General features: G+C 50.4%; 12 protein-coding genes across 12 annotated transcripts; 10 read left to right on the top strand and 2 right to left on the bottom strand.

Moving 5' to 3' along the window:
• Window positions 1–1,797: 1,797 nt before the first annotated feature.
• Window positions 1,798–3,362, top strand: P153DRAFT_341599 (uncharacterized protein; the record flags this gene model as incomplete). Its single annotated transcript, XM_033665929.1, has 3 exons — window positions 1,798–2,015; window positions 2,061–2,646; window positions 2,700–3,362. The coding sequence occupies 3 exons, from the start codon at window positions 1,798–1,800 to the stop codon at window positions 3,360–3,362; spliced, it is 1,467 nt and encodes a 488-aa protein (XP_033523489.1).
• Window positions 3,354–5,028, bottom strand: P153DRAFT_397286 (NAD(P)-binding protein). Its single transcript, XM_033671548.1, has 5 exons — window positions 4,647–5,028; window positions 4,505–4,590; window positions 4,285–4,449; window positions 4,167–4,237; window positions 3,354–4,115 (listed from the first exon to the last, which is right to left on the bottom strand). The coding sequence occupies exons 1-5, from the start codon at window positions 4,931–4,933 to the stop codon at window positions 3,549–3,551; spliced, it is 1,176 nt and encodes a 391-aa protein (XP_033523488.1). The 5' UTR covers window positions 4,934–5,028; the 3' UTR covers window positions 3,354–3,548.
• A 515-nt stretch (window positions 5,029–5,543) lies between these two features.
• Window positions 5,544–6,833, top strand: P153DRAFT_397285 (uncharacterized protein; the record flags this gene model as incomplete). Its single annotated transcript, XM_033671547.1, has 1 exon — window positions 5,544–6,833. The coding sequence occupies one exon, from the start codon at window positions 5,544–5,546 to the stop codon at window positions 6,831–6,833; it is 1,290 nt and encodes a 429-aa protein (XP_033523487.1).
• Window positions 6,834–7,419: 586 nt separating this feature from the next.
• P153DRAFT_367371 (uncharacterized protein) lies at window positions 7,420–8,417 on the top strand. Its single transcript, XM_033668257.1, has one exon. It carries the CDS (start codon window positions 7,440–7,442, stop codon window positions 8,028–8,030), a length of 591 nt encoding a protein of 196 aa, XP_033523486.1. The 5' UTR covers window positions 7,420–7,439; the 3' UTR covers window positions 8,031–8,417.
• Window positions 8,418–8,666: 249 nt separating this feature from the next.
• Window positions 8,667–11,784, top strand: P153DRAFT_317698 (glycoside hydrolase family 63 protein). Its single transcript, XM_033665031.1, has 3 exons — window positions 8,667–9,189; window positions 9,293–11,244; window positions 11,315–11,784. Exons 1-3 carry the CDS (start codon window positions 8,955–8,957, stop codon window positions 11,555–11,557), a joined length of 2,430 nt encoding a protein of 809 aa, XP_033523485.1. The 5' UTR covers window positions 8,667–8,954; the 3' UTR covers window positions 11,558–11,784.
• Window positions 11,785–12,184: 400 nt separating this feature from the next.
• P153DRAFT_341588 (longevity assurance proteins LAG1/LAC1) lies at window positions 12,185–14,039 on the top strand. The gene is made up of 4 exons (XM_033665928.1): window positions 12,185–12,418; window positions 12,470–12,783; window positions 12,833–13,120; window positions 13,180–14,039. Exons 1-4 carry the CDS (start codon window positions 12,271–12,273, stop codon window positions 13,630–13,632), a joined length of 1,203 nt encoding a protein of 400 aa, XP_033523484.1. The 5' UTR covers window positions 12,185–12,270; the 3' UTR covers window positions 13,633–14,039.
• Window positions 14,040–14,311: 272 nt separating this feature from the next.
• Window positions 14,312–14,700, bottom strand: P153DRAFT_386282 (uncharacterized protein; the record flags this gene model as incomplete). Its single annotated transcript, XM_033670514.1, has 2 exons — window positions 14,312–14,415; window positions 14,469–14,700. 2 exons carry the CDS (start codon window positions 14,698–14,700, stop codon window positions 14,312–14,314), a joined length of 336 nt encoding a protein of 111 aa, XP_033523483.1.
• Window positions 14,701–15,573: 873 nt separating this feature from the next.
• On the top strand, window positions 15,574–16,305 carry P153DRAFT_254097 (uncharacterized protein; the record flags this gene model as incomplete). The annotated part of the gene is made up of 1 exon (XM_033662757.1): window positions 15,574–16,305. A coding segment is annotated over one exon (732 nt), but the record flags the coding sequence as incomplete, so codon positions are not given.
• A 475-nt stretch (window positions 16,306–16,780) lies between these two features.
• P153DRAFT_423473 (uncharacterized protein) lies at window positions 16,781–17,506 on the top strand. Its single transcript, XM_033672430.1, has 2 exons — window positions 16,781–16,876; window positions 16,931–17,506. The coding sequence occupies exon 2, from the start codon at window positions 17,198–17,200 to the stop codon at window positions 17,390–17,392; it is 195 nt and encodes a 64-aa protein (XP_033523481.1). The 5' UTR covers window positions 16,781–16,876; window positions 16,931–17,197; the 3' UTR covers window positions 17,393–17,506.
• A 1,081-nt stretch (window positions 17,507–18,587) lies between these two features.
• On the top strand, window positions 18,588–19,567 carry P153DRAFT_397280 (uncharacterized protein). The gene is made up of 3 exons (XM_033671546.1): window positions 18,588–18,689; window positions 18,750–19,038; window positions 19,100–19,567. Exons 2-3 carry the CDS (start codon window positions 18,762–18,764, stop codon window positions 19,441–19,443), a joined length of 621 nt encoding a protein of 206 aa, XP_033523480.1. The 5' UTR covers window positions 18,588–18,689; window positions 18,750–18,761; the 3' UTR covers window positions 19,444–19,567.
• Window positions 19,568–20,073: 506 nt separating this feature from the next.
• Window positions 20,074–21,570, top strand: P153DRAFT_431886 (uncharacterized protein). The gene has a single exon (XM_033672935.1). The coding sequence runs from the start codon at window positions 20,520–20,522 to the stop codon at window positions 21,492–21,494; it is 975 nt and encodes a 324-aa protein (XP_033523479.1). The 5' UTR covers window positions 20,074–20,519; the 3' UTR covers window positions 21,495–21,570.
• Window positions 21,571–26,076: 4,506 nt separating this feature from the next.
• P153DRAFT_386278 (uncharacterized protein) lies at window positions 26,077–27,210 on the top strand (the record flags this gene model as incomplete). Its single annotated transcript, XM_033670513.1, has 1 exon — window positions 26,077–27,210. The coding sequence occupies one exon, from the start codon at window positions 26,077–26,079 to the stop codon at window positions 27,208–27,210; it is 1,134 nt and encodes a 377-aa protein (XP_033523478.1).
• Window positions 27,211–27,215: the final 5 nt, after the last annotated feature.

Here is a 27,215-nt window from a genome sequence, read left to right as displayed (position 1 = left end):
AAGAGTATGGAGTTGGTGTTGGCTAGTACTCTTTGTCAGAAAACATTGATTGATCACGGAACAGGAGCTCTTTACTCGTGTAGAGATAACTGGCTGAGGTTTAAAACACGGTGCTACAGCTGGAGAGGGCTGGGTGACAATCCAGGGGGTGGAAAACGGCGAGTTGGGATCAAAATGTCCCCCGCAGTGAATTTGTTGGCCCTGCACGACGTTAGAAAAGGTTGGTTAGAGACAGCGAAGGCGCCATGGTAACGGACTGGCAGAGGTTGATGATTCAAGTTTGTAGGAGTGAATGGACTACTACTTGGATCAAAGCCGCCGCCGTGTCCTTGAGAAGGATATAGAGGATATGCCTAAGTAGTGTCAGAGGTTGAAGAGGTTGGAGACTGGGTGCCTATTCATACCATCTACATACGAAACCTTGGCCGTTCAAAGTAAACTGTCCCTCCGGTTGAAATACATTTTCCTGTGTTCCCGCAGTGCACAAGCCTACTCTTATCAAGTTCGAGTTGCAACCACTTCAACGTGGGGTACAAGGCTGAAACATGATAGCCCTGTTGTGATTGATAAAAACTAAAGTCATATGCTATCAGCCTGGTCGTGGGACTCATGTCGATACTGCGGCGTATCCTAGCCACCGGTAGATTAGTGTTTCGAGCGATTAGCTCTTTTCTCCAATGGTTGATGTCCATGGACACCATGTCAGTTCGGCATGCATAACAAATAAACGAAACACTATTGAGTTCAGCACAAGAACATAGTTTGCAGGGACTGTGACCCATCAGACCGTGTAGGATAAGTGCAATATTGAGACCCTAGATAACACCAATACTGGGCAGTCTCAGATACCGAGAAGATGGTACACATTATCGTCTAACCCTACCCCATGCAGCTTATCAGTGTTGTTCTTGATGGCCGAATTGAGTGGTGGGTAATGTAAGCGTGGGTTGATTGGCCCCCAACTCGTTCATGCACGAATGGAGTGAGAAAATTTCCAGGAGTTCGTACGAGCTGACCGATGCGAAGTTTCCTAATGGGTCAAACACTCGGTCCCTGACCTGAACATACAACAGAGACAAGAACATTCGACAGGAACATAACACCCGACGTCCTCCATCCCAAAGGCTCCACGCGAGTAGTTCATAGTCGTCTAGTGAACGTGTGTCGGACTAGAAGGACTGCGCCTTGCCAATTCTTCGATGTAATCGTCTGTGATACTGTAACAGCAAACACCGCAAGTGGGACAAAGTTCGCGTATTTCGTATCAACTACCGCGATTGGAAAAGTACATGGCACCGCTAGGGTGGTACGTTTACTCTGACCTTGGTAATTTTCAGCCTTACGCCACAGAGCGTCCCGTCCTATCGTTTAGCGCTGAAAACCACCACGATCACACAAGGCAGGGGAGAACTTATTGCCCGTCCTTCAGCTTGTGTGCAAATATTCCGCTTCTGGAATGAGTGAATGCCGGTGAGAGCAAAGCCTCACTGCCAGTGGAAATTGGTGTATCAGTAGACGGGACTTGGCACTATTAATGCCGCAGCCGATCTCTGAGCAAGAGTTAGATGTTCTACCTACAGCAGTGTGCAACATCGAGCAGGCTGAAAAGGGCTGCGGTTGGGACTGGGGGTTTACCGGCTATGGCCTTTCCCCGCTGGCTGCTGATGTTCAAACTCGACGGAATTCTTTGAACGTTCAGATCGACAAGCACCAGATGCAAAGGTTTAAGAGCACTTTTCAAAACATACGGAATTCCAATACGCTTTGTTACGTACTCACCGTCTTCATAACGACTATATGGCTTCCTTCATGAGTCTGACCTCAGATCGCCTTCCGTTGGAAGCTTTCAAGGCCAAGTTGCCTAAGATCACTACCGCTCATCATACACCAAACAATGTAGAAATTCCTCTGCACTTGTTTCAATGGTCAGAAAGCGGCAATCGTGGGTCTGAGATTGGTGGTATAAGATCGATGACAGAACTGGAGACATATAGCCAGCCTACCGTACGAATACTGTGTGTGACATGAAAATTATTGAAAGAACATACTGAAAATGATAGATTTGCCCCTCAGGATGTCCCGACATCCCGTTTCGGAGACGGACTACTCGAGCTTTTTGAGAGGTCAGACATTCCAACCGCGTTCGTCGCTGAGAGTCTACAAAATGTTTCCCAATCGTTTGGAGCACGAAAGGACATGGACGGGACGACGAATGTCTGGTTCCATATGCTCTGCAAGGACGTAAAGATCGACGAAGGACGAATAGTTCACCAACAACGACCGGGAGAGACAGACAGTCGTCAAAAAGCTCAAAAGCAGAGCCAGGCGAACTTCTTTTGGACAAAACCGGGGTTCGTTCTGAAGATCAAGAGTCAGCGGAGCATGACACCAGTGCCCAACCGTACCACGACTTCGAGTAGCGACAGCACGCTGGCTGTGACTCCGAGTCGTTCAAGGGTCGAATTGTTCTGTTTTGGAGCTCCCATAACACTACGAGATCGCTTCCAGAAGTTCAAGGGCCTCGCAACATGTGATGATCTGCTACAGGATCCTTACGTACTCCTTGAGATCGTCCTCGAAGAGATGTACAAGGTACTGGACGCAACAGGCTGGGCCATAGCCGACGTCTTTGGGCACATTGAAACCGTAAGAGACTTCTCCTTGTCGTTTAAGGCAACATCAATCCTAACAGAATCTAGCGTACGTTCGGCATGGCGAGTGCACCAGGAAAGGCAGTCAAGGACTTACCGAACGACCACTTCACCGGATTGCATAATCTCGCCAAACACACCATATACTTGCGTGAGAATTGTGAATCGGCCCTTGCTACACTCGAAGCTCTGCAAGAGCACCATAACGCCACAACAGGCGATCATCCAAATCAAACTCAGGAATTCACACGAGAAGCGCTGAGATACCGAAAGACGCTGTTCCAGTCGACGCAACGGCGACTTGCAAGTCTGGACAAGCGGATGACAAATATCATTCAGCTATCATTTCATATAGTGACTCAAGGTGACAGCCGACTCATGCAGTCTGAGAGCCAAAGCATGAAGACCATTGCGGTTATGACGCTCGTCTTCATGCCTCTTGGAACGGTCGCCGCTATATTTGGGACACAATTCATGAAGCTCGAGGATGAGAAGCCATATCGTTTGCGAGTATCGAATGATTTCTGGCTACTTTGGCTCATCGCGGTGCCGCTCACAGTATTGGTGATGATCATCTGGAGAATGTGGTACACAGACGCGAAGGCACGAGCGATGGACGCGAGAAAAGAGGAGGGTGGTTGTCTGGGATGGAAGACTTTTGGGCAGGTGAGGCGGAACGATGAGCAACAGGGAATGACGCGTGCTGTTTAATGCGCGAAAGACGCCGCTGTAGGCTAGTCGTGAAAAAGATGCAGTACGTCACGCGTCATGGCTAGGTTACTTGCGGCATAGTTCGAACACGGGGCTTTCTCCACGTCTTTGCGTACATAGTCTGTATTTTTTCTTTGCTTTGAACCAGCATTAGGTCTTGAATGCTTGTCACACAGCTTCGAATATTCAAAGCGTAATTATGTTCTGATCGACCATCAGAGGATCTACAGAGACATAATCTTTCGCGATGTCCACAGCATTACTGACCTCGATGAAATCCTCAAGCTCCTCACTGGTGGTCTTGAGCTTCTCTTTGACTGCAGTCACGCCCTCATACCCAACGATATGCCTGGCCGGAGGATTGTCGTGACCACCAATGGCCGTGAGGGCATGAACTGTCTCAGCTATCAATAAGCTCTTGACCGCCCATGGCAGCGGAGCATAGAGCGACGTGACAATATCAGAGCTAAGAAGATCGCCCATGGTTGGCCCAGAGTTGCCTGCACCAGGACTCATGGTAGACATGCTGTCGGGTGACTTTGCCTCAACGAAGGCTTGTGGGTTGTTGACGCTTTCCAGTCTGTCGATGAGGCCAGAGAAGATTTCACGGGCGAGCGGCGCAGGGTTCTCTTCGTTGAGGTATTCTTGCATCGGTGGTACGGATGTGATCCGGTTCGTGAGCACGTTGACCTCCATGCTGGCCTGGACGATAGACATCTTGATGTTGAAAGGGGCGATCTCGTAGGCAAGGCTCTGAGTCTGGTCAGTATGTAACCCACGTGTTTTTATCAGGGGAACTGTTACATCGCAGTAGCCTTCAGTGGCCCATTGTGACGAGCAGTACAGCCCAAGCCCTGGTGTGCCGAGATGACCAGCTATAGACAGTTAGCATCAAGCCATGCAATCCTGCCAATAGTCGTACTAATCCCAGTGATCACAATGATGTGCCCATTTTTCCTCTCTCTCATCAGAGGAAGTACAGCTTTGATGATGTTCACGTTGGCAAAGAAGTTGATCTCGAAGATCTCGCTCACGAGACTTCTCGTGCGGCTGGTCTGGGCTAGCTCTTCGACAGCTCCGATAAGGGCTATGATAAAGACACAGGTTAGTTGAAGATCGACTATTCGGGACGAAATAAGTACTTTCGCTGGCACAACACAACAAGACATCGATTCGACCAAATGCTTCGATAGCCTCAGCAACGGCCGCTTGACATTGGCTGACAACCCTGCGTAGTTTTGTCAATCGCCGTATTTGACCACAAAACAACTTGAGCATCAATACCGTGCATCAAGCCTGACGACTCGGATTCGCTCTCGCCATCGTTCAGTTCTTTTTACATCTTCCAGAAAAGCCTGAAAGTCCTCGCTTTGACCTTCTCCTCTCTCAAATTCGGTGGGGATGACACCTGCTACAACATAGTCGCCATGTTCGAGCACTTGTCTTGCTAGGGCAATCGCAATGGGCGATACTCCTCTTGTGATAAACCAGACGCGTGGAGCGTTATGTGGCGGAAAGTGAGGGGATCGCTGGCGCGCCGGCTTCGACGACGATGGCGCGTTGCTAGTCATGAGAGTCTGATCTGAGAACGAATCCTCATCGCGCGGTCCCGTCCGTCTTATACGCTTCAGATCTTAGATGGTTCAAAGCCAGGGGTATGTTCATCATGCACCGGTGTGGTCGCAGAACGGCAATTGTAGCTCCACCTAAGTCCGATCACTAACCGGATCAACACTAACGCACACTCACTGAGTTTTGGCTCGTGCGTCCACCACACACATTCTCATCCACCACGACGCTGCCAAGATTAAGATAGTTTTCTAGTAAGAGCTTCGATTTTGGACGAATAGGTTTTGGTCCACTGACAGACTTGGTTGCAAGTTGCCTTTGTACAGTCACGAAATTTCGGAAGTGTTGATCGCCGATTGACTTAAGCTTCACGTCGTACTTGCATCTTTCACTTCCTTTCACCAGAGGTATGTATAAGATTTCGTCACGTCTTCCACTACTGCCTGCCACTTCCCAGCCACCATGAGTGTTCTCTTCATCCAAGTTTTCATTTGGTTTATCGTCGCCCACAAAGCAGACTTTTCTCTTCCACTCTCCTTCAAATTTCATTCTACATTCTTGTGATCAATTTGGGAATCTCTTCTACTTAAGTTCATCTCTTCCAAACTCGCGATGTACCGACACGAATACAACTTCAGCAACGTTGACTGGGACGCAGTCCTCAAGACTCCCGAGCTTCTACAACATCTCATTCCCGAGGACGGACGCCTGCCTGACTGGCTCGTTGATTTGCGCGAACAACGACTCACTGCGCCTTCAAAGCAAACCACTGTCAAAACGGCCAAGATCCGCGCCAGCAACTGCAATCGCTGGATCAAGACGAACAACCACCACACTGGTGGCGTCCGCAAGCGAAAGCCTGAAGCCCCCTTGCCCACCTTCATCATGGCACGACCGGCGAGTCTGGCGCAATATCAGCGTCACTCGGCTCACCTCATGTCAAGAGTCCTCAACATTCGCGCTAATGCCTCACCTTTCACACTTGTGCTTGATGACCTGAATCAGCGCGGTATGCCACTTGTCGGCGAGCTTATCCGTCGCGGTCTATCTCGCAACGTCAACGTCGTGGTTGTCTCCTTCGAAGCTACTCGCTTCCATCCTGCAGTCCAGAACATCGCCGCCTATAGCGACGACAGCGGCGAGCAAATCCTACAAGATGTCCGCAAAGCGATGAACAAAGCCAAGGAGAGTCTGGTCATCGTCGACTCACTCTACGAACTACTCAACGACAAGAACGTGGACATGGGCGCGCTCTTCAATCTCGTCGCGATGGAATTCGCATCGACCCTCGTCGGCGTATACCATCAAGACATGCTACCCACACAAGATGCGCAGACCGCGTATGCTCCACAGCCGCTCGACCTGTTAAAGTACATGGCCACAACAGTCATCACCTGTAAATCCTTCGCTCACGTTCTCGCCGCCAAAGCCGCTAAAGAGCGCAGCTTGCCCGAGCCGACACATGGTCTCCTCCAAGGCGCAGAAGGCATCGTGCAGTGCCTTGACGCAAACGACCACCGCGGCATCGTCCTCGAAGCAGAGTTCCGGCGCAAGTCTGGCCGTCCCGAGAGCGAGACGTACTCCCTCCGCGCCGCGCGCCCGTCCGACTACAACGTGCCTCTCCCCGGTTTGGCCTTTGGCACTTTGAGGCAAGAATTTGTTGTGCTGCTCGACCAAGTCCCTGCATATGGTAACAAGGAAGTCATTGGATTGGTCAATGCGGCGGCGAACGAGATGGAGTCGACGTTCAATCTCGGGCTTACGGACAAACAGAAGCAGGCTCGCGAGGGCGTTGTACTTCCCTACTTTGACGCACAAAAAGGCGAGGGTGGTGAAGGAGGTAGGATATTGTATGACATGGGCAGTGAGGACGACTTCGACGAGGAGGAGGATGAGATCTGAGCATGGCACATTGTAGGTGTGACGTCATGTAAGAATGATGAGTTTGGCGTTGATGGTGGACTGGGTTGGAGACTGTTCTTTCGATGGTATACCCTGCATGGAACGGAGTTGGGGAAAGTGCACGGTACTGTGTACGCGTTGTGTAGACGGTGGCGTCATGTTCGTCCTTTAGCTATGCGGAAATACACAAATGTGTCAATCTCTAAGAAGTTCTTTGATGTGAATTTGATCGAATATTAAGAGGCTTTCTTCAGTGTCTTTTGTCTGCATATGGCGCTACTGATAGGTAATTTGAGAAATGAGTGTTTCAAGCATGTTTTTTATCCTAAGAACTCATCATCTTGCCTTCGTCTGGCTTGTGGTTTGATGGGCCTGAGCCATTGGATAACCCTTAATTGGGTTAGTCCATGAACAACCACGGTAAATTTCAGGCCGATTGACATGCTGCACGCTCGTCATTCATGGACAGTGTCAACGCTGAAATCGATAGAAAAGCGAACTTTCCTGTTCGGGAAAATACCAGCTAGCTCCTTGGCATACAGTTTCCCGAGGCGCGCGACCCCAAGTTTGCGACAAGCCACACTCAGTCAACACCAGACAAGCAACATGTCTGACAACGAACGCCCACGCGATCGTAATCGCGAACGAGACAGTCGCCGAGAGCAACGGGAAGGTCGCGATCAGGGCGGCGCACCCAGCGAGCGGCGCAACCGCTCACGCAGCCCACGGCGAGACCGCGGAGGTGGAGGTGGAGGAGGAGCCGGTGCCCGACGCGACAACCGCTACCGCTCACGCTCGCCTTTCAAGCGAGAAGAACGAGGAGGTCGAGGACGAGGCGGCGAGCGGGATAGCGATGAGCGAACACGCAGCGGTCCTGTGCCCCCCAAAGGCCCGCGCAACGGCCCCGGACCTCGACGCGCCGACTTTCCTCCCAAGCCTGTTAGAGTCGCTTCGCCACCCGTGGAGACACCAGATATCGAGATGACGGAGGACAAGCAGAAGCCAGAGGACATGGACGATGACGAGTGGGCCATGATGCAGACCATGGGCTTCAGTGGCTTCAAGAGCACCAAGAACACGAAGGTGCCGGGGAATGACAAAAACTTCGGTATAAGGCGGGATAAGACTATGGAGGCGAGACAGTACATGAACCGACAGGGCGGGTTCAACAGGCCACTTTCGCCAGGCCGAGGATGAGGAGGGGCAGGTTTTGGTTCTGTCAAGGTCGGATCCTCTGGACATTTCATTTTCCGTGTCGGGCTTTGAGGTTTATGTGCAGCTCGCAATGAGGAGGGCACATGTGTACCTGATGCGACCTGGTACGGACGAAGCCGCACGCGCTGAGGTTCTTTTGGCCTACGAGACATCTGCGCTGGGGTCCACTGGGACCTACATCTGTAAGGGACATAGTCATGGTACGGCACCCTTCCATTCTTCAATTACCTGGTGTGTTCGTCGGTCTGACTGGAATTTCAAGGAGATGGGAAATGGGAAGAAGTGGTTACTCAAGGCGTATGGCGAAGCGACAATCGAACCTAGTGTTTACTTTATTCTCTTCAAAAAGTCTTAAACGCAAATTTTATGGATATAGGTTTGTTCCACATAAACGCGATTCATATATCGGAATTCTCGGCCATCTGCTCTATGTTTCTCACCAAATGTTTGCTGTGTCATGTTTGAAAGCCATAGATGTCAGCAAAGCAGTAGTGGAGCTTTGAGGATACGACATGCATGCTACCACATGCGGATACCTATGATGGCAGCCCCACAGCGCCAAATGTCCCGCAGCTAGGTCAAGCCATCCGCAGCTTGGCCAGCTTCCACGGCTGAACTCCAGCATCCACAGCTGAACTCTAACTTCCACAGCTGAATCCCAACACCCAAGGAGATATTGCAGTCGATTTCCATCTTGAACAACTGACATAGCTCGATCCGAGACACTCCCGGCTCGAAATCAAGATCCCAGCGGGACAGGGAGCAAGGCTTCGACGACACAGGGAAGGAGCTGCGTAATGCATCCAATCACATCACAGCAAGGCCGCGGTGTCCGATACGAAATGTGTCCCAAACTTCCCACACTCGAGCTCCAAGCACAGCTTCACGCGCTGTAACCCCAACATCATGACGCGCGACTCACGGCATAGCAGCCTCTGGAAGGGGCTGGCTTGTCTTCTTACGCTGCAATCATCCCTCGTCAATGCGCAGGTCGCCGAGATTGAGAAGGCCACCAACGATAGCTTGCTATGGGGTCCCTACAGGCCAAACGTCTACTTTGGCGTGCGACCACGCATCCCCAACAGCTTGATGGGCGGGTTGATGTGGACGAGGGTCGAGGACTACAGGAGTGTGCAGCAGAGTGAGTGCCGCCACGGATTAATCAGCAATCAGAGACGACGGGCCAATAAGCTCTTCATCACATAACCGTGTTCTGTACCGCGACTGCCTGCTGACTAGCATAGCCTTCCGCCACACGTGTGAGCAGCACGAGCTCGACGGCTATGGCTGGGACGAATACGACGTGCGAAGCGGCGGCCGCCAGACGATCCACGACCCCGCCAACCGCATCGACATCACCACCGAGTTCATAAAGTTCCCTGGCGGAGAGCACGGTGGCAGCTGGGGCGCGCGCATCAAGGGCACGCCGCGAGACAATGCCTCGCCAAACCTCCGCACTACGGTCGTCTGGTATAACACGCTCGAAGGGCTGGGCAGTCTGGAAGTAGAAGACGCCGACACGGAAGAGACTGGCATTGAGGGCGATGTCGTGCTTAAAGGACAGACAACAGAGCTGGGCGACTTCGAGGTCAGAGTCACCGAGGGCAAGGGCAACCATCCGCGGACAACCCACCCGAGTTACGACGAGAAGCCGCTGGATCGCACGCTGGTCCATAGTGGTCAGCTGCCGGCCAAGGCGCTGTGGCAGGTCAAGTCGATCTTGTTCTCGCACATGAAGGGCCAGATCGACCTTCTGGTGGCCAAGTACCCGCAGGACAACCCGCCTCCTCCGGCCCAGGTGTACACCATTCAACACTTGCCCGGCAGTGGGAACATGCACTTGGTGCAGAAGATCTTCGAGGGTCCCTTCGAATTTGACGTCATCTTCTCGTCTGCATCTGCGCCCACCAAGATCACGTCTGAGGACCTTGATGTGCAGATCAAGTCTGTGACCTCTGGCTTCGCAAAGCGTTTCACCGACATCTTCAAGCCGCAGGCGCCATTCCTCAAGGGCCGCTACGACGAATTCTCTAAATCGCTCTTTTCCAACCTGATCGGTGGCATTGGCTACTTTTATGGCGAGTCTCGCGTCGATCGCACTTACGACGATGCCTACGAGGAAGAAAACGAAGGCTTCTGGGAAGAGGCCGCTGAAGCACGTGGCAGGAACTTGGCTGAGACTGACGGGCCATCAGAGCTGTTCACTAGCATCCCTTCTCGTCCGTTCTTCCCACGGGGGTTCCTCTGGGACGAAGGCTTCCATCTTCTTCCCGTTATTGACTGGGATACCGATCTAACCCTCGACATCATCAAGAGCTGGTTCCAGCTCATGGACGAGGATGGCTGGATTGGCCGCGAGCAGATTTTGGGTCCTGAAGCACACAGCAAGGTGCCTGAAGAGTTCCAGGTGCAATATCCTCACTACGCCAACCCGCCCACGCTTTTCATGGTCATCGCATCCTTCCTCGACAAGCTCGATGCGCAGGCTTCTGGCTCTAATGAAAATGTCCCACATGACGAGTCGTACCACAGGCAGCTAGCAAATCGCGAGGCAGCACTGCAGTACCTCCGCACTCTCTACCCACTACTCAAGCGTCACTACTTCTGGTTCCGCAAGACACAGGCCGGCGACATCAAGAGCTACGATCGTGAGGCCTTCTCGTCAAAAGAAGGATACCGATGGCGCGGCCGTACACCCCAACACATCCTGACCTCTGGTCTTGACGACTACCCTCGTGCTCAGCCACCGCACCCTGGTGAGTTGCACGTCGACCTCATCAGCTGGATGGGTATGATGACACGCGCCATCAAGCGGATCGCCATCTACCTCGACGACGAAGACGATGTCGTCGAATTCTCCAGATACGATGAAGCCATCGTGCGTAACATCGACGACTTGCATTGGTCCAAAAAGGATCAGACTTACTGCGACGCTACTATTGATGACTACGAGGAACACGCACTCGTCTGCCACAAGGGGTATATCTCCCTGTTCCCGTTCTTGACTGGCCTTGTGGACAAGGATAGCCCGAGATTGGGTGCTATCCTGGATTTAATCGGCGACGAGGAGGAACTCTGGACGGAATTTGGACTCCGAAGCTTGAGCAAGAAGAGTGAATTCTACCACACGGCCGAGGATTACTGGAGGGGGCCGATTTGGTTGAACATGAACTACCTGGCCGTGGTGCAGCTTCTTGTAAGTCCTCTCTCACCCATACAGTTACAGTTTAAGAAAATCATGGACGTCTGCTAACGCACATAAACAGAATGTCGCTCAACAGCCTGGACCTCATCAATCGCGCGCAAAGACGCTGTACACGGAGCTACGCAAGAACCTTGTCGGGACCGTGTATGAGAGCTGGAAGAAAACGGGCTTTGCGTGGGAACAGTATAATCCTGAGACAGGCAAGGGACAGCGCACACAGCATTTCACCGGGTGGACTAGCTTGGTTGTTAAGATTATGGCTATGCCTGATCTTGATGGTGGGAAAGTCAGGGATGAGTTGTGAGGATGGGAAGGGATAAAAAGTAAAAACTCAAAACGGAGATGGCAAGATAGGGATGAACAGGCGGAGAAGTGTATGAGGTTGGAAGTACGCGTGTTGGCCAAGGTGCGATTGTATTTTTTATACGCATAGAATCTGACACACAACTTCAATTGCTCTTACAAGTAAAGGAAGACAAGGAGACTACAAATACTTATTTGCGGGGAAGTTTCAAATAATGTCACGAACTCAATATGATGATCGATATCAAGCCGTTTCATAATAGCAATCTTTTGTCACGAAAGGCCTACCCAGAGAACATGTAGCCATATCTACGTAGCATTGGGGTATGCTCTGTAAGTGTACGATGTTCTAGTCTCGACTGACCCAGATAAAAATGTTGATATAAGACCTCTACAGAGCGTGAGCCAGCATGACGTACACAGCTTCATGCGTATCTCGGATGTCTATTTTTTGAACCTGTAAAAATGTACTTCATCACGCTAAATGATGTTTACAACTTTGCTACATCCATGAGGTTGTCCGAGCTGTTGCTAATAATAATCTTGACGTTACTCAAACCACCGATTCGATCATCTTGCATGCCAGACCCCTGTACCTTGGCTTCTCCACTAGCAGTAGCGCGTCCACCACCTTTCACAACTCCTGTCTGTTGTCGCTTTGTCGCCCTTATGAGGCACTAGTCAGTGTCTTTTCTAGGAACACCTCCGTCCGCCATGCCGTCTCCGCCGGGGTATCGATATTCCGAAGAAGAGATCAGCTTCATCCTGCGCAGACCACGGCGCAATGTAATCGCTAAGTCTCGTAAAAGAGAAGGGAGCTTGCTTGGTTCTCTCTACACTCTACTCGTCGACAATCAGATTGGTACGTCGAAGATCTAACTCGTTGCTCAAACATGACCTGATTCAATCGTAGGACTTTCAATTGCTCCCATCTTGACACTAGCCGTATCCCACGCTCTCTTCCCTGGAGCTCGCCCTCACACACGGAGGTTCTGTGAGCTCTCCTACTACGATGATTCTACGCAAACATATGCGCCCGGGTGGAATGATCTGCCAATCGTCCTTTGTTGGCTTGTAATCTTCACGGGGTTGCGCAGCGGCGTGATGGGCTTTGTACTCAAGCCGCTTGCTGTTCGAGGAGGGTTACGCAAAAAGAAGGCTATCCAACGCTTCTGCGAGCAGGGCTGGCTTGTAATATACTATGTTCTTTCGTTTGGGATCGGCCTGGTTAGTTTGCCCTTCTTCTTGGAAGTAAAAGCTAACGCAGCAAATGCAGTGGCTTTGGGCCAATTCCAAGTACTGGTTCAATTTCCGCGAACTGTGGACTGGCTTCCCTAACCCCGCGATGAACGCGACAATGAAGTGGTACTACCTCGTCCAAATGGCGTTCTGGCTGCAGCAGATCATAGTGGTCAATACGGAAAGTCATCGGAAGGATTACTGGCAGATGTTGACGCATCACATCATCACATGTACCTTGTTGTTCACAAGCTATAGCTTCTATATGACGAGAGTTGGCAATGTGATCCTATGTCTCATGGACTTCGCAGACATCATCTTATCGGTTCGTCATGGTGTTCTCTCTCTGCGCATTGCATCTTAACCTACTAATCGTCGTTGCAGTCTGCCAAAGTCTTGCGATACTTGGCCTACCAAACAGCATGCGACGTCGCTTTTGGCATCTTCATCCCTGCATGGTTCATCACACGCCACATACTGTTCCCACTAGTCATCTGGTCCGTCTGGTCCGACCTCCCCGTCGTTATGCCCCTCGGATGCTACTCACTCGCCACCGGGGATAAGTTGCCGCAAAAAGGCGCCACGCACATCGCACATTACATGCAATCGGATGGCATCGTTTGCTTCGACAGGCTCGTTCATATGCATTTCCTCGGCCTCCTTATCGCGCTAGAACTTATCATCATGGTCTGGTTTGGCATGATTCTTCGCGTGGCTTGGAGGGTTATAAAGGGCTTGGGCGCTGCTGATTCGAGAAGCGATGATGAGGGCGACGAGGAAGAAGAGAAGGTCCTGGGCGCGGTCGGGCCGGTGGAGGTGGAAGACAAGCGATCGTAACATTCGTTGCTAGCTATCTAGGGCGGAATTGAACGTTGATGAAGAGTTCTTCCGAGGATCTAGGTTTCACATCTTTGCGTTTACCATGAAAAAGTGACTGAATGTTGTTCAACGTAACGTATGCGAGATCTTCCAATCCTCAAGTACAACTTCATCGCAGCTTGGAGAGTGGTTGTCCCGCAGCATTTATGCTTCTACGCACATGACGGAGCCCCCGACAATTCCAAAGAACACTCCCGAGGTGCTCTCTACAATTCTGTACCAGCGATCTTGAGAGTTCGACCGAGGTTTCGAGATCGTCCAGTCTTGTGCCAGGCATAGTGGCACTCATCGGTTGTTTCTAGCGGCAACCATCACTTGACTCGCAATTGTGTTAGGTCCTGGGTAATACCTGTATCAGATTCTTGTACCACCACTCCATAGGTGTTCTTCCCCGACATTCGTCGAGACATTCTTGGAAAGCCTTGTTGTGAAAAGCTGTTCCCATTACACTGCGAAACTGTCTTGTGAACCCTAGAAACACGAGTTACACGTATGCGTCGAAGGCATTAGATTCATACCACCCTCCAATGAAATTGCCAATCATCAATTCATGGCAACAATTATGTCGAGTTGCTTAGCGAAGTAGGACCTTGCAACCATCTGCACTGGATACCACAATCCTGAGGGTCTGTTTCTCCTACCCCGTTGCTTCCTTCTCAACGTCGGGAGGTAGTCTCAATTGCGGAAACGTCTGGATAACCTTGGTTATCCCATACGAAGCCTCTGTCATCGCAAAATCCTCTCTTCCACGTTAGTCACCATCCCATCAGTATCGTTCCGCAGGGATAACTCACTGCTGAGACAGGTCCGCGGGCCACCGTGAAAAGGCATAAACCCCCACCCGATCGTCTTCTCGAGGTCTGTGCCTTCCCAGCGTTCGGGGTAGAATTCGCGCGCATTGTCACCGTAGAGAGAGGTATATGCCATCGGACTGAACGATGTCCGTCTCTCGTTGAAGAATGCAAGCTTGTCGTTTGTGTTAAACGTGGTATCTGATATTGAATCATACTTTGAAACAACTGACATTGCAATTCCTATAGGATTGGTGTTATACACTCTCGTTTTGTTGTCATTCATGGTGATGTACTGGATGCATGCGCATCGTCAGGATCTCGGATGTAAGCCAAACATTGTTGTTGTTTGCCGCTACCTCTGGAAAGGGCGTTCATGTGTCATGAAATCCCTTATTTTCATGTCTACTATGATCGCAGTGAGCACATACTCTAGATCTCTTGTTGAGATTCTGTTTCGTCTTGTATATCATCTCAATATGTATCTTACTTGGACAAAGCGCAAGCATTCCGCAGAATCTACGTAGTCGATAGCAATAATAGAATAGTTTTTGTTATAGAAATAACGTTAGAATCACATTGTAAAGATGTATTCAATCTTGATATAGGTTGTCATCACACACGTCTCGTCAGAAAGAGATCAGGTATAGTTTAAACATTGTAGTGATAAAATCAAGCAAGCCTTTTGTACACGGAATACTAGTTTTGGACAAGAATCAATTCATGTTTGCTGTTGTCCGAAAAGCTTTCCACGTGACATAAGCCTAGCCGCTCTACGTCAGGTCAGCTCCAACTCGCTCGCCCGTATATACACCTATCGGTATTCGTATCTGACAGTTTAACCTTCGAGTGTATTCTTTACATGTATTAGATCATCATCGTTACTCTCAACGCAGCTTCTACATCTCCGAGAGGATGGCGGCTTCAGCCTTGTCACGTGCCGTAAGCTCAGCCACTTCGCCTTGCGTCATGTTCAACTCTCTCACCTAGATTGTTCTACCCTTGCACCTCTCATTACTAGTTTCGTGGCTACCTGTCCCGCGTTTTTCTTCACTACGTCCATTGGGATATCTTTATTGCTCGAAGACTGCTGCACAAGCCCTCTCCGATGCGCCTTTTGCAGCTCCAAAAAGATGGAGGCTTCAATGTTGTCGAGCGCCTCGGCGACAACATTCCGCCTTATGCAATTTTGTCGCACACCTGGGGATCAGACAACGAGGAAGTCAACCTGAAAGACTTGATAAGGGGCCAACGCAAGGGCAAGAGCAAGAGGAAACTAGGTTATCGCAAGTTGACTTTCTGCGGCGAGCAAGCTACTCGTGACGATCTGCAGTACTTCTGGGTGGACACTTGCTGTATTGACAAATCAAGCAGTGCAGAGCTTACAGAATCCATCAACTCCATGTTTGACTGGTACCGCAAGGCAGCAAAATGTTACGTATACCTTTCCGACGTGTCGACGACTGGCTACACCGAAAATCGTGTGGCGTTTCATAACAGTAGATGGTTTTCCCGAGGATGGACACTACAAGAGCTTATTGCTCCGCAATGTGTTGAGTTCTTTTCTGAAGAAGGCTGCTTTCTTGGTGACAAGTATTCGCGTGTACAAGAGATAGCCGACATCACGGGTATATCTACCGAGGCTCTCCAAGGCAGACCGTTATCAAAGTTCAACATCAAAGAGCGGATGAAGTGGGCGAGGAAACGAGAGACGACGCGTGAGGAAGATATGGCGTATTCCTTACTAGGTATCTTTGACGTTCACATGCCGCTCATTTACGGCGAAGGCAAGAAAAAGGCATTGCAGCGCCTCCACAAAGAAATAGAAGAAGACTTCATATCTGCACGACACATTCGACCTCAGCCCTCGATGACCAATCCAATAAAGTTAGAGTCGGTACATGAGAATCATAAATATACCACTCAGGTTGGATTCACCGGCCAGCCGATAGAGAATCGTGCCGACAAACTAGCAGCACTGGAGCAAATCTCCAAGGTACCACTAACGCAGAATGGAGATGTCCGCATTCTTCTCATCGCTATTCAAGGCCAATTAGCCCAACTTTCAGATGAGCTCAATAGTCAACGATATGCCTCGCCTCCACGCTCGATTCTTGCCTCAGAGAACACTGACTGCGTCGGGGAAGATCCCGAATTGATGGAAGGAATCGAAATATTACAAACTGTAGTATCGCAAGAAGGACGCGTGCGCAGCCAAGAAACAAACCCCCTTGTCGACCATCTCGACAGTATCTTACATTCCGTGTCGGCCTCGCCGAAGAATCGTCCTGAAATCTCGTCGAAACGAAAGTCAGAGGGCCTGGGAGGGGCTGAAGATATCAATCCTCGGGAATGGAAGCGTTCGCGACGTATTTTAGCTTCGTCTCATAGCGTCAGCCGAAATGTCGGATGTAAGTTGTATACTCGTTCATTTATTAATTATACCAACCCTAACACACTTCTAGCACCTCAGTCTGAGGCACGTAAGAAGAAAAGAGTGCTCCAAAAGCGTAAAGCCAGGCAATAATTCATTCAAAATATGAGATAACCATCCCACAAAGCGAAAGCCTCCAGGACAGTGGGACTAAGTCTGTCCATTAGTCAGGCCTCATGAAATGCGTCAAGAAAATCAAAGCTCTCAAGTACTCCGGCGACTTGACAGCTCTCATGGCTGGTCTCTACCGCGTATAAGGCTGGGCTAAAATTCAACCTCTGAGACTCTGAACCCTGTTATGTCGTTTGGTAAGATTCCTACAAACGCATCTCTAAACTTCACTGCTGTCAAGAACGGAAACGTCGTCCAATTCAGATGTCTTCGAGGTACCGGTCAATCGAAAGTCAGAGACAGAGACACACTCGGAACACCGCTACTGCATCTAAGAGACTTTGCATCTGTGCAAGCGACCGTTTTCAGTAAGAATCATTAGTACGTAGCGCTAGAATTAAGTCTGAGTTGTACAATCTTCTTGCTGGGAACAGTGCGGATGCTAGGGGGATAGTGAAGATTTCAACATGTAGATATCATCGCACATATACAAGCTATCATTTGTACTCTTTGTTGTGTGATCGTTATTGTCAATTTATAATGATTGCCCTCCATTCGCAAATCACCACTACTCGAGTACTTCGTCAGTACGTATGAGCACGATGAGAAAGTCACACGGTACCCGCTAATATTATCTCGGTCTATGCACATGTGATCTTTGGAACGTAGCATCATCATCTTGTAGATACGATGAACACATGCGAGCGCCAAGGGATGGGGTATGTCAGGATATGGAGTCTCAAACTTAGGAATATTTGGAAAGATTTTGAAAAGAAGGGCAGGTTCTTGTCCGCGTCCCTTTGTGCCATCAAGGCTATGTCTGTCTGACCCGGAGTACCCATCTACTGAGGATTCCGACCGGTCAGAAGAAAAGGAAGAGTTCGAATTATCGAAAGAAGGTGTGCAAGCCTACTCCGACGAGATCTCGGAGTGCGGAGAATGGAAAGGTGTTGAGTGAAAATTGCTTGGGTTATACATAGATGATGGCTTAGTTCTTACTGACTCTGAGTGAGATGAATTTCATTTTGGGCATACTCGTGAGGTCATGATTGATACAGCCCACAATGTGGACAGAACTAGATTTGTTTAGTACCCACGAGTAGGAAAATCAAGAGCGATATTCTTAATAGGTATCGAACAACCTAAAGTTATCCGTCAATAACATCATCTCGATTAACTTTTCGGCTCTTCCGGTTCTTTGCCGCAGGTCGGCTTTCGGTCAACTGCAAAAACGGGAAGCAAGCTGAGTTCTTTGTAACCTCTACAAGCAGCAGAACCACACTACTCAAAGCATTACACCAATAGCTATCTCTCGGGGTTTCTCCGTCCAAAATTCGCTCTCGTGAGTTGCCATGATAGGCGAGATTGGGTTTCAGCCTTGGGGCCACATGCATGTGAGCGGATCCTTGGGTAAAGTCATCGAAAGAGCTATTGGATACAGTGCCTTACGTGCAGTCATACAATTGCTTTGGTGTCCTGCATTGATGTTTCATTGGCTTGTGGCCGATGGCAAGCGCTCGAGAGTTTACATGGTGCAAGTCCTATGACCGAACTTGCCTTCTTCACAGCCGTCATTCATATAGCCCGGTCTTGCCCAAATTGGGGGTCTTATTTGATCCTACAAAAGCCCTACCAGCAAAATCTAATCTACAACGTATTACGAGCCAACAAATCTCAAGGTACAGACTTATGAGAATTAGGCGCGGCACGATAGTTCATCTTGCTAACACTTCTCTCAGTGAACGTACTAGATGTCACGGAATACGAGACTCCCCCCGGTCGATGCGCGGTCCAATAGTCCGGCCGATGCAAGCTCCAAGTTGTACGATCTCATTAAAGGTCGTATTGAGTCTGATCTGAACTTCCGCGGGTTTGGTAATCAGCAGAGTGTGAAAGACACAATTCTTTCGCAGCTCCAGATGATACATCAGTTCTCAAACTTCAACAGGGAGGGAGTAGTCGAGGCCCATTACATGTTTTGGGCATATCAGAACGGGCAGCTCTTGTGGAGACTCAAGGTTGTGTGTGGTACGCAAGTTCTTGCGATTATGCATCTACTTGTAGAAGTAGCAAACTAACGTACCTCTAGACAGTGACAATCCCATAGTAGGAAGCGAGCAGACACCGCATTACGGCTATGAAATCTATTTCGACGGCCAGAAACTTGGAGGTGCTGCTGGCCACGTTTGGTTTCCAGCCAACTCCTCCCCAAGGTACTGGAGATTGCCACACCTGAGGTTTTCGGAGGAATACCGGGGCAAACACATATACCAGTTCAACTTTCCCAACAACTGCCGGATGGATGTAGCAATGCGGTTCTTTAATATGGGAGACACTGGCCTCTCGAGAGGCGAGGTGGATGCTCGCAAGGAATCAGAGTTCAACTGGCATGTTGTGGATACGTACCCGAAACCTTCGTTCGGGAAAACCTAGTTGCAGTATGGTAACACTGACTTGTCACGTGCATTGATGATATGGTATCGATCAGGGCTCGAGGCATGAATATGTATGAATATAATGTTACCCACAACTCTTACCTTTCACATACGACCATAGGACGTTGAAAACAAGGCTTCCCGTTCGCTCAGCCCTATTTAAGCAACGTACCGGCGGATCAGTAGCTTGGTTGGTGACAACAAGCGAATCCCCGCTGTTGTATGTTTTTGTCTTCGTTTTGCTCGAGGAAGATCTCTTTTTGCTTGCGCAGAAGTGTTTTCTACCGTAAGCGAACGCCAAGGCGCTACGATTGACAGGGTTTGAACTATCACGTGTCGCCCCAGCGGCCCGGACAACTTCCACGACTGAGTGCTACAGACTAACAAATCCCTGCTATTTTATTTTTTTCGTGGCACTTTTGTACTTAGGAAGAGGAGCGTAGTTTGCCTCTTTAGTAGCAAAGCAACCTTTTCACTATTTGCATTGTGCTACTTCCTACTACTTCTCACTTGCCCCTGATCACACACCGCCCCTCTTGTTTGTAGTCAAAAGCTTATTGAGCAAAGATATGACGGTCAGGACCTTTAAGCGAAAGTGATTGTAGAAGGGACAGAGATGCAAGGCTGGCATAAGATTGGCTGCCTGAGGTGTGGTTGTGGTTGCAGCGTCCTCATGATATCAACACCCATTGTTTCTTCTCTAACTGGCACTGGTCAAGGATTCGTCAAAGTCTTGTTGTTACTGCGCCCTAACGATACAACTGCGTGGGTATTGATGACACCGAGTTGGTGCCTGACCGCTGAATTACCAAAGACAGTCGTCCACCGCCGCCCTTCAAGCCCTCAGCCCTTACTAGTCCGTCAAGGGCGCACGAGGTAGTAGGCACCACGTCAACAGTGCTGCTTATACTTTGATCGTATATGTATAACTACAGTTGTTCCCTTACTTCTTAGACATATACAACTACTTTGCTTACTCTTCGCGACACATTTCCCATTACCTCCTTGAGAAGTCCTCTTTACTGAGTGTATTTCTCAGCCAGATCTTTGCAGCTCACGGATACTGGTCAAGTCATGGTTTTAGACGACAATCTCGGCGATATTGGATCAGCAGCGCATGACGAGAGCGGATGGACTCGTGTACACCGAACCAATCGTAAACCTGTCAAGAAATGGCAACGCAATGCTAGTTACTACAGAGCGAGAGAGAGCAACGGCCGAGGAACCTACAACGAACAAACTACGACCAGACAACTCGACCACGATCTGTGGAATTCGCCCAGCATCTCGGAAACAGGCTCCATCGTCTCCTCTTCCTATTCCTCGATTCTCTCAGAAGAGAACGACCCTTTCGTATCCACAGAACGAGTATATTGGTCTTATCCCTCGTCCCTCTCGGAATGTTACTGCGAACTGGGTCGTTGGAGATGCAGCTGCTGCACCACACCAGCGTACTCTTTTGATGGATCCATCTGGACCATGGATCCGGACAGCATACGCATCTTCTATATAGAGGAGATAGACGTCGCAACCGACCTCGCTGCACAATCTCACATGAACGATGCAGGCCGCTGGATCACACATCCGTTCGGCGATCTGCGGTCAGTGGCACGCGCGAGGAATAGAAAGTGGAAAATTCGCGAGAACAAAGGCGGATGTAACAGCTACAGGTGCAGAAAACAGGGACAAACGGAGCAGCGAGCGAAGAACAAGAGGGAGAAGCGCGAGAATGTGAAGTGGGCAGTGCGGGAATGCAATGATACGCCATGCCTCACTTCTGGGTGTTGGTGCAAGGATTTCGATGAGAAGGGTAGTTGGACCATCCCAGTGCCAGAGAAGGGGCAGAGATGTAGTCTTGTTGAATGGGTTGGGAAGGAGGGAAGAAAGCTCATGTTGGAAGAGGCCTACCAGCAAGTGGATAACGATGCACTAAACATGATTATGGAGGCATGCGAGATCGACACGGATGATGTATGGGAGCTCCTATCGACTAGAAGCTCGGAGACTTGGAGCGTTGTTGACGCCAGTGGTGACATGGTAGATCTATAGTTCAATCGTAGGAATTGTCTGAGACGCTCTAGTTCAACACGAACCACCGGTGCTGTGTGTTTTCGCTCTAGTTATTGACCGCGAATTACATGATTTTGCACTGTTGGTACAACGGTCTCAATACATGCATCCCGAAGGTGTAGTCCGGGAAGTTGTGGTGTACGTCACGACTATCAAAGGACATTACCATATATAAGGATATACTTTATCAGGCCCCAGAGCCAGACAGATCAACAAACTATGTAGAGCTTCTTAGCCGTAAATCTCAACATAAATCAAGTGACCGGTTCTATATCATGGTCTCCTGACGTTCTAACAGGACGTGATTCCCACCACAGTTTGCTTGAAATCCTCAGTGTCCTTCTATCCTGGCCAAGTTTTGGCAGTATTGTGTTTAGTAAAGGTCGTAGCAAATATGAAGAGTGCTTGGTATTTACCAGAAGTTTACTCAGAATAAGCCAATGTACCAGTATGCGATTCTTGCAAGAAACAGCCCCTTCCGTTCGTAAAGCAGAGGGTGGAGACAATGAGATGGAGGGAAGAGAGAAAGGCTAGGCGAATGAACATCAAATGATGAATTGAGGAACTATCACGGTCTACTCTGGAAGAGGACACCGAGATGTGAGGGTTGACTGATGACGGAAGTTAGGTCCTTAGAATGCATAGCAAATTACGAATAGAACTGGATCGATTGCTTAACATCACGGTGTCTCAACTAACACCTGACCCTTCCAGTATCAAGCAGCCTATGAATTGTGTATAAAGCTTGCTCCCACCTACTACTTCCATCGTTTCTTGCCTGACATAGCCCACCCACCAAAGTAACACATCGAAAGCCGAACGCATACGGAAACCCCACTCAGAATCCAAGTTCACAAACCCCATCAGCCTTTCGCTATGCAACAGAACATCGCAGCTGCCGAATTAGAAGCCAACAACCAAATTAGGCGGGTTTTCAGGAACATCCCTACAGCGTTTTGGTTCGTATGCGCCGTCAGCACTACCTATTGCGTTGCCGAATACTTCCAATCCCGAGTGCTTCTGATTGTGCCTGCAGCACTTGTCGTGTGCTTCTTCTACGTAATTGACCCTCTAGTCGTGCCTGAGGGCATTCGGGTAAGAGGCGCTTGAAGACGTTCACATGGCATTATGGGAGAAGACAGAGACTGAGAATGGGAACTTTTGCATCGAGGTGAATAGTCACGTTATCATAGAGAACAACATTGAAAGAAAAGACGAGATACACCGCGGATCACTTCACATCCGAATGTGGTGATTGTGAACTTCCTATATCAGGGTATGAAGGTATTCCCTTTTCACATCTCTAGTGCTGGTCCAGTTGTTACCCAGTACTCACTGTGTCTCAAAGGTTAGTGGTACGCCTCACTGCTATTCGGCGTCACTGTTACCGGTCAATTAAATGCCGCTAAAAGACGAGACAAGCTTCACATGAAGATGGACCTGAAGTTAAAAGAGATGGAAACCCCTTAAGTGGCGCGGTGTTACTTCCTCAGGTACACACAGGAGTAACCCATGTTCCGACAATTATTTTCAGCGCGTTATTTGTAATTATTGTGCGCTACGCAGCCCTCTAAGGGTCTTCTAGATCTGCCATCTTGCACTATGCCTTTGACCTCAGACTATCCAGAGTTTTACGTGATCGGAGCGTCTTGAGCGTAGATCTTTGGCACTCTATGATGGAATCCAAGTGCACTGCCTCTTCTTGATCGCGATAGTTTCTACAACAAGGTATTTGGCAATCGAACACGACCATGAGGAATGGGGTAGTAGGTTTGGGTGAATCCGAAATCTCAGAGACTATGCCATGTATGTAATGGGCTCTGACTTAAAGTTCTGGCATATGGGTTGGATGTTGACGTCTTACATATTGAGCTTAGTAACGCACGTTCATGTCGTATTATGATGACAAAGCTCCAGGCTACAGCTCCAGTCGCACCTGAGCCGTCTCACCTAACGCGCACTCATTGATGTTAACCGCAGATGTTGATTCTGACTTTGACGAGCTGCAAGTCGGCCCCCCGAGAAGAGAGCTCGCCGATCTGCGAACTATTCGACGCCAAAGACCTCATCGAGATTGTCCGCGGTAGAATATCCGGCAGCATTTTGAGCAGTAATCTAAAACAGCAAAGATATCGCTGGGTTGTAACGTTCCGGTTGCTTGTTTGCAATGACGATGTGGCAAGTGATAGGACCGTACTCCAACTTGCTTCTGCCAACCTCGAAACGAGATCCTGCAGTTGGCGCCGGCAGGCTGAGAGCATGGCAGACGCAGGGTCTTCCAGGAGTTGCATCATGCAACAGACGTCAGGGTCATCTGCCAGCATTGACCTATCGGCCTGCGCCGTGCGCGTGCGTTCTGGAACCGCAGATCGCGACTGCAGAGGTGTCGCGCATGGTCAGGTTCACCTGCCACACAAGCGCTCAAGTGGGTTATGAGGGGTACGCCACAGCATCGCTATGGAACCTCATTCTTTGAATAGATGGTGTCGTTGATCAACTTGTAGAATGCTGCATTTGTTGGTGACAAGAGAGGCTAGGCTCAGTAACGGTACGACCTAAACATGAATGATAGCGGAGATGCTGAGGGGTACGAATGAGTCGAGAAGGGCGCGAAGGCAACCATCAAGGGACGGCAATGGGCGGCTTTGTGAGCTTCTGGATGGTGAATAGTCGGCAAACGCGCTGTGCAATGATGGTGGAGTAACTGGCGCGCAGGTCCGGTGAGACATGAAGAGCAGTGAGGGGTCGTTTATCCCCCGCAAAGCGATAAGAAGATAAGGAACATGGCAATTAAAATAGCCTATCCGTCGGTATCGATCTGGTTGTCCTGGACGCGTGAAGGGGTTCATCTCGTGACTCGCAAGTTACGGATGGCGTGAACTGCTTTCGTCTCGTACCCGTCGCGCTGTGGGGTGGGCGATCTGGCGTGTCCAGCTGAGTCGTCGGGCTTTCACATGCCAAAAAGGGTGCTCATGGGACGCACACCACCTTGCAATCAATGTGATCATTTATCGTAGTCTCGGCAGTCAATTAGATCACCAACTCAAGTAGGTATCGCCTGGCACACCGTTGCCGCTGCAAGACATGCCTCTCGGCCTGAACCCACTAGTTGGCGTCAATTGAAGCCCCGTGGCTGGTGGCGATGACCGCGATCGGGCTGATAGAGGCTGTGTCACAAGACCGCACCAACGTTGGGCAGATAGATGGCGGCTAAATCGGTGTCCGCTGCTGGTAGAAATGTATTGCTGGAGTCGGTGTGCTAGAAGTTTGCAATTGCAATCCATACTAGCCGGCCACTGACTAGCAAGGGCAGGCAGGGCAGGCAGGGCAAAAGTAAATTCTCTGGAATCTTGCAGGTCGAGCGACCAGCCGCACGTATGAAACGATTGTGGCACCCTGATATACCTATCAAGTACTGAGGAATGTGAAGCGATGTGAAACCATCAGGTTCGCTTGGAAGATGGTCAGCCTGTGCGCATCAACGGTCAAGGCCTGTCGCACAAGACTCTCCTCGCTCCCGGTAGGGATGGTCACCGCATCCGTCATCGCTGACTTGAGACGTGAGTAGTGAGTATTGAAGGAAGCCTGCCGCCGCCGTCATCAGGCTGCTGCGACACGTAGAGCGCTGATTCTGGAGACAATGCACCCAATTGCATTGGAACAGAGTCGATAAGCAGTACAGCACGGAATTGAGGACAATTGAATGCTCAATGAGAGCCGGCGACGTGTAGTCGCAGTAAGTGAAGCGTCATGGCGAAGGTTGAGATGTGGTTATGGTTCGGCCAACAGCGGTAGCTAACCGCATGAGCATTCGCGTAGGGGGAGGGAAGGAGCGACGCAGCGCATCACTAAAGCCCAACCGTGAGTCAACTCTACAACGACTCATCACGGTTCCATGCGTCGCCCTAGATGGCAACCGCAATTGGATATCCCTGATTCGTCGTCGTTCCATCTGCTTCTTGGCCACCCACATTCGTCAGCCCATGGCTTTTCCCGGCCGGAAGACGCGCCAAAGGCGTGCTCATATTCTGGACAATGATGCCTGGGGGGACGAGAGAAGGGCACATGAGCGCGGGCGCATCTGCCACACCCTCTTTGTCCGGCCTTGCTAGACCGGGGTTTCATATGGGCTGCAAAGGGCGGATGACACTGTTTGAGTGAGACAGCGGACCTGGTGCTTATAAGTCCGCCCACCCACCCCCAAGTCTGCGCGAGGATTCGTTGCCTAGCACTCGATTCGTCCTATCTCCGCTCCCAATTCCTCTGCCAGTTAGTAATTGACCATTGACGTACATGGTGTAAGCAGCAGTCGAGCAATTGGTGCAATTCTGTCGCGTTCCACAAGCACGTTTGCGAATGGTCACGTCCTGATATATAACAAGGGCACCGCCACCGTCGACCTCCACCAAGGCTGCCATCCAGCATTCACCCATTCACACCCTCTACCACTGTTGGTCTCAGCAAACGTAAAGTCCTTTGCTGCTGCCTGGAAATCATTACTATTGCCACTTGCCAGCGGTTTCGTGCTTCCCAAGGACAAACTTCACACCCCCGACGCAGCATGGCAAACTTCACACACAACATGACCCCGAGCCAGCGTCTCACAGTCTCCTCTCTCCTCTCCCCGCCTGAGATGAAGCGCTCCGAGTCGTTTGGCTCTTCAATTGCGCCCTCGTCGGCTCAATCGTCCTTCTCCCCCTTTAATTCCACGTCTGCGTCGTCCGCCATGAAATCCAACATGGCGTCCTACCAGGCTGTTGGTTACGCCTCGCCACCGATTTCGCCGTACAATTCACAGGTGCAGAAGGAAAACATGGGGGACATGGAAGAACAGGGCTCACGCGACCCTCAGCTGTTTGTCTCTGGTGATGCAGCGACGTCGATGGCGCTCGATGTGCCCCTGTTCCCCCAGGAGTCGGCTGAGGCTGCTTCCCAGCATGTCATCACGGAGCACATGAAGTCACCCGGATATGCAAAGCTGCAGAGCAAGCCTGTCCGCGAGGACTACGAACTTGCCGTCTTTGTTCAGTCGACCGTGTTTGAGCAATACGTCAAGAGTCCCAGCACGTGGTGGGCACGAGAGAGGAGTTACGACGCCCATTACAGCCAAGCAAGCCGCGTGGAGAAGCGACACGCGCTGAAGAAACTCGCGCCTGCTCCGTCGGCTCGACCTCGCCAGCCTAAAGTCGCCCTCGCCCGACTTCCTCCTCGTACGCCTCGTGCGCCCAAAGCGAAACGCACCCCCCAAAGCCATGTGCTGAACTCGTTCGACGCCACGCCCACGACTGCGTCTCCCAAGCCTGTACGACTGGCTACCAATCGCGACGACACGGATTACAATGCACTGCCCAATTTTTGCCCACCTCTCAACACACTGCCCAAGGGCAACAACAAGGTGCTCAAGGCCGAGTGGAAGGGAACGGTGCTTGATCTCTCCAACGACGTCGACCGGCATCTGCTGCACGAGGCAGAACTTCATCTGGCCGCGACGCTCCGGCTCAATTGCGCGACATACCTTTGTAGCAAGCGACGCGTGTTCCAAGCGCGTGTCGAAACGCTCAAGATTGGCAAAGAGTTCCGCAAGACGGACGCTCAGCAAGCGTGCAAGATCGACGTCAACAAGGCCAGCAAGTTGTGGCAGGCGTATGACAAGGTGGGCTGGTTTAACGCCGAGCACTTTCGCCAGTATCTGTGAGGTGG

The sequence above is a fragment of the Dothidotthia symphoricarpi genome (genome assembly GCF_010015815.1).
Source record: "Dothidotthia symphoricarpi CBS 119687 unplaced genomic scaffold P153scaffold_11, whole genome shotgun sequence".
Classification (NCBI taxonomy): domain Eukaryota; kingdom Fungi; phylum Ascomycota; class Dothideomycetes; order Pleosporales; family Dothidotthiaceae; genus Dothidotthia; species Dothidotthia symphoricarpi.
Note: the sequence above shows the minus strand (reverse complement) of the source record. Positions and strands in the feature narration are given on the sequence as shown.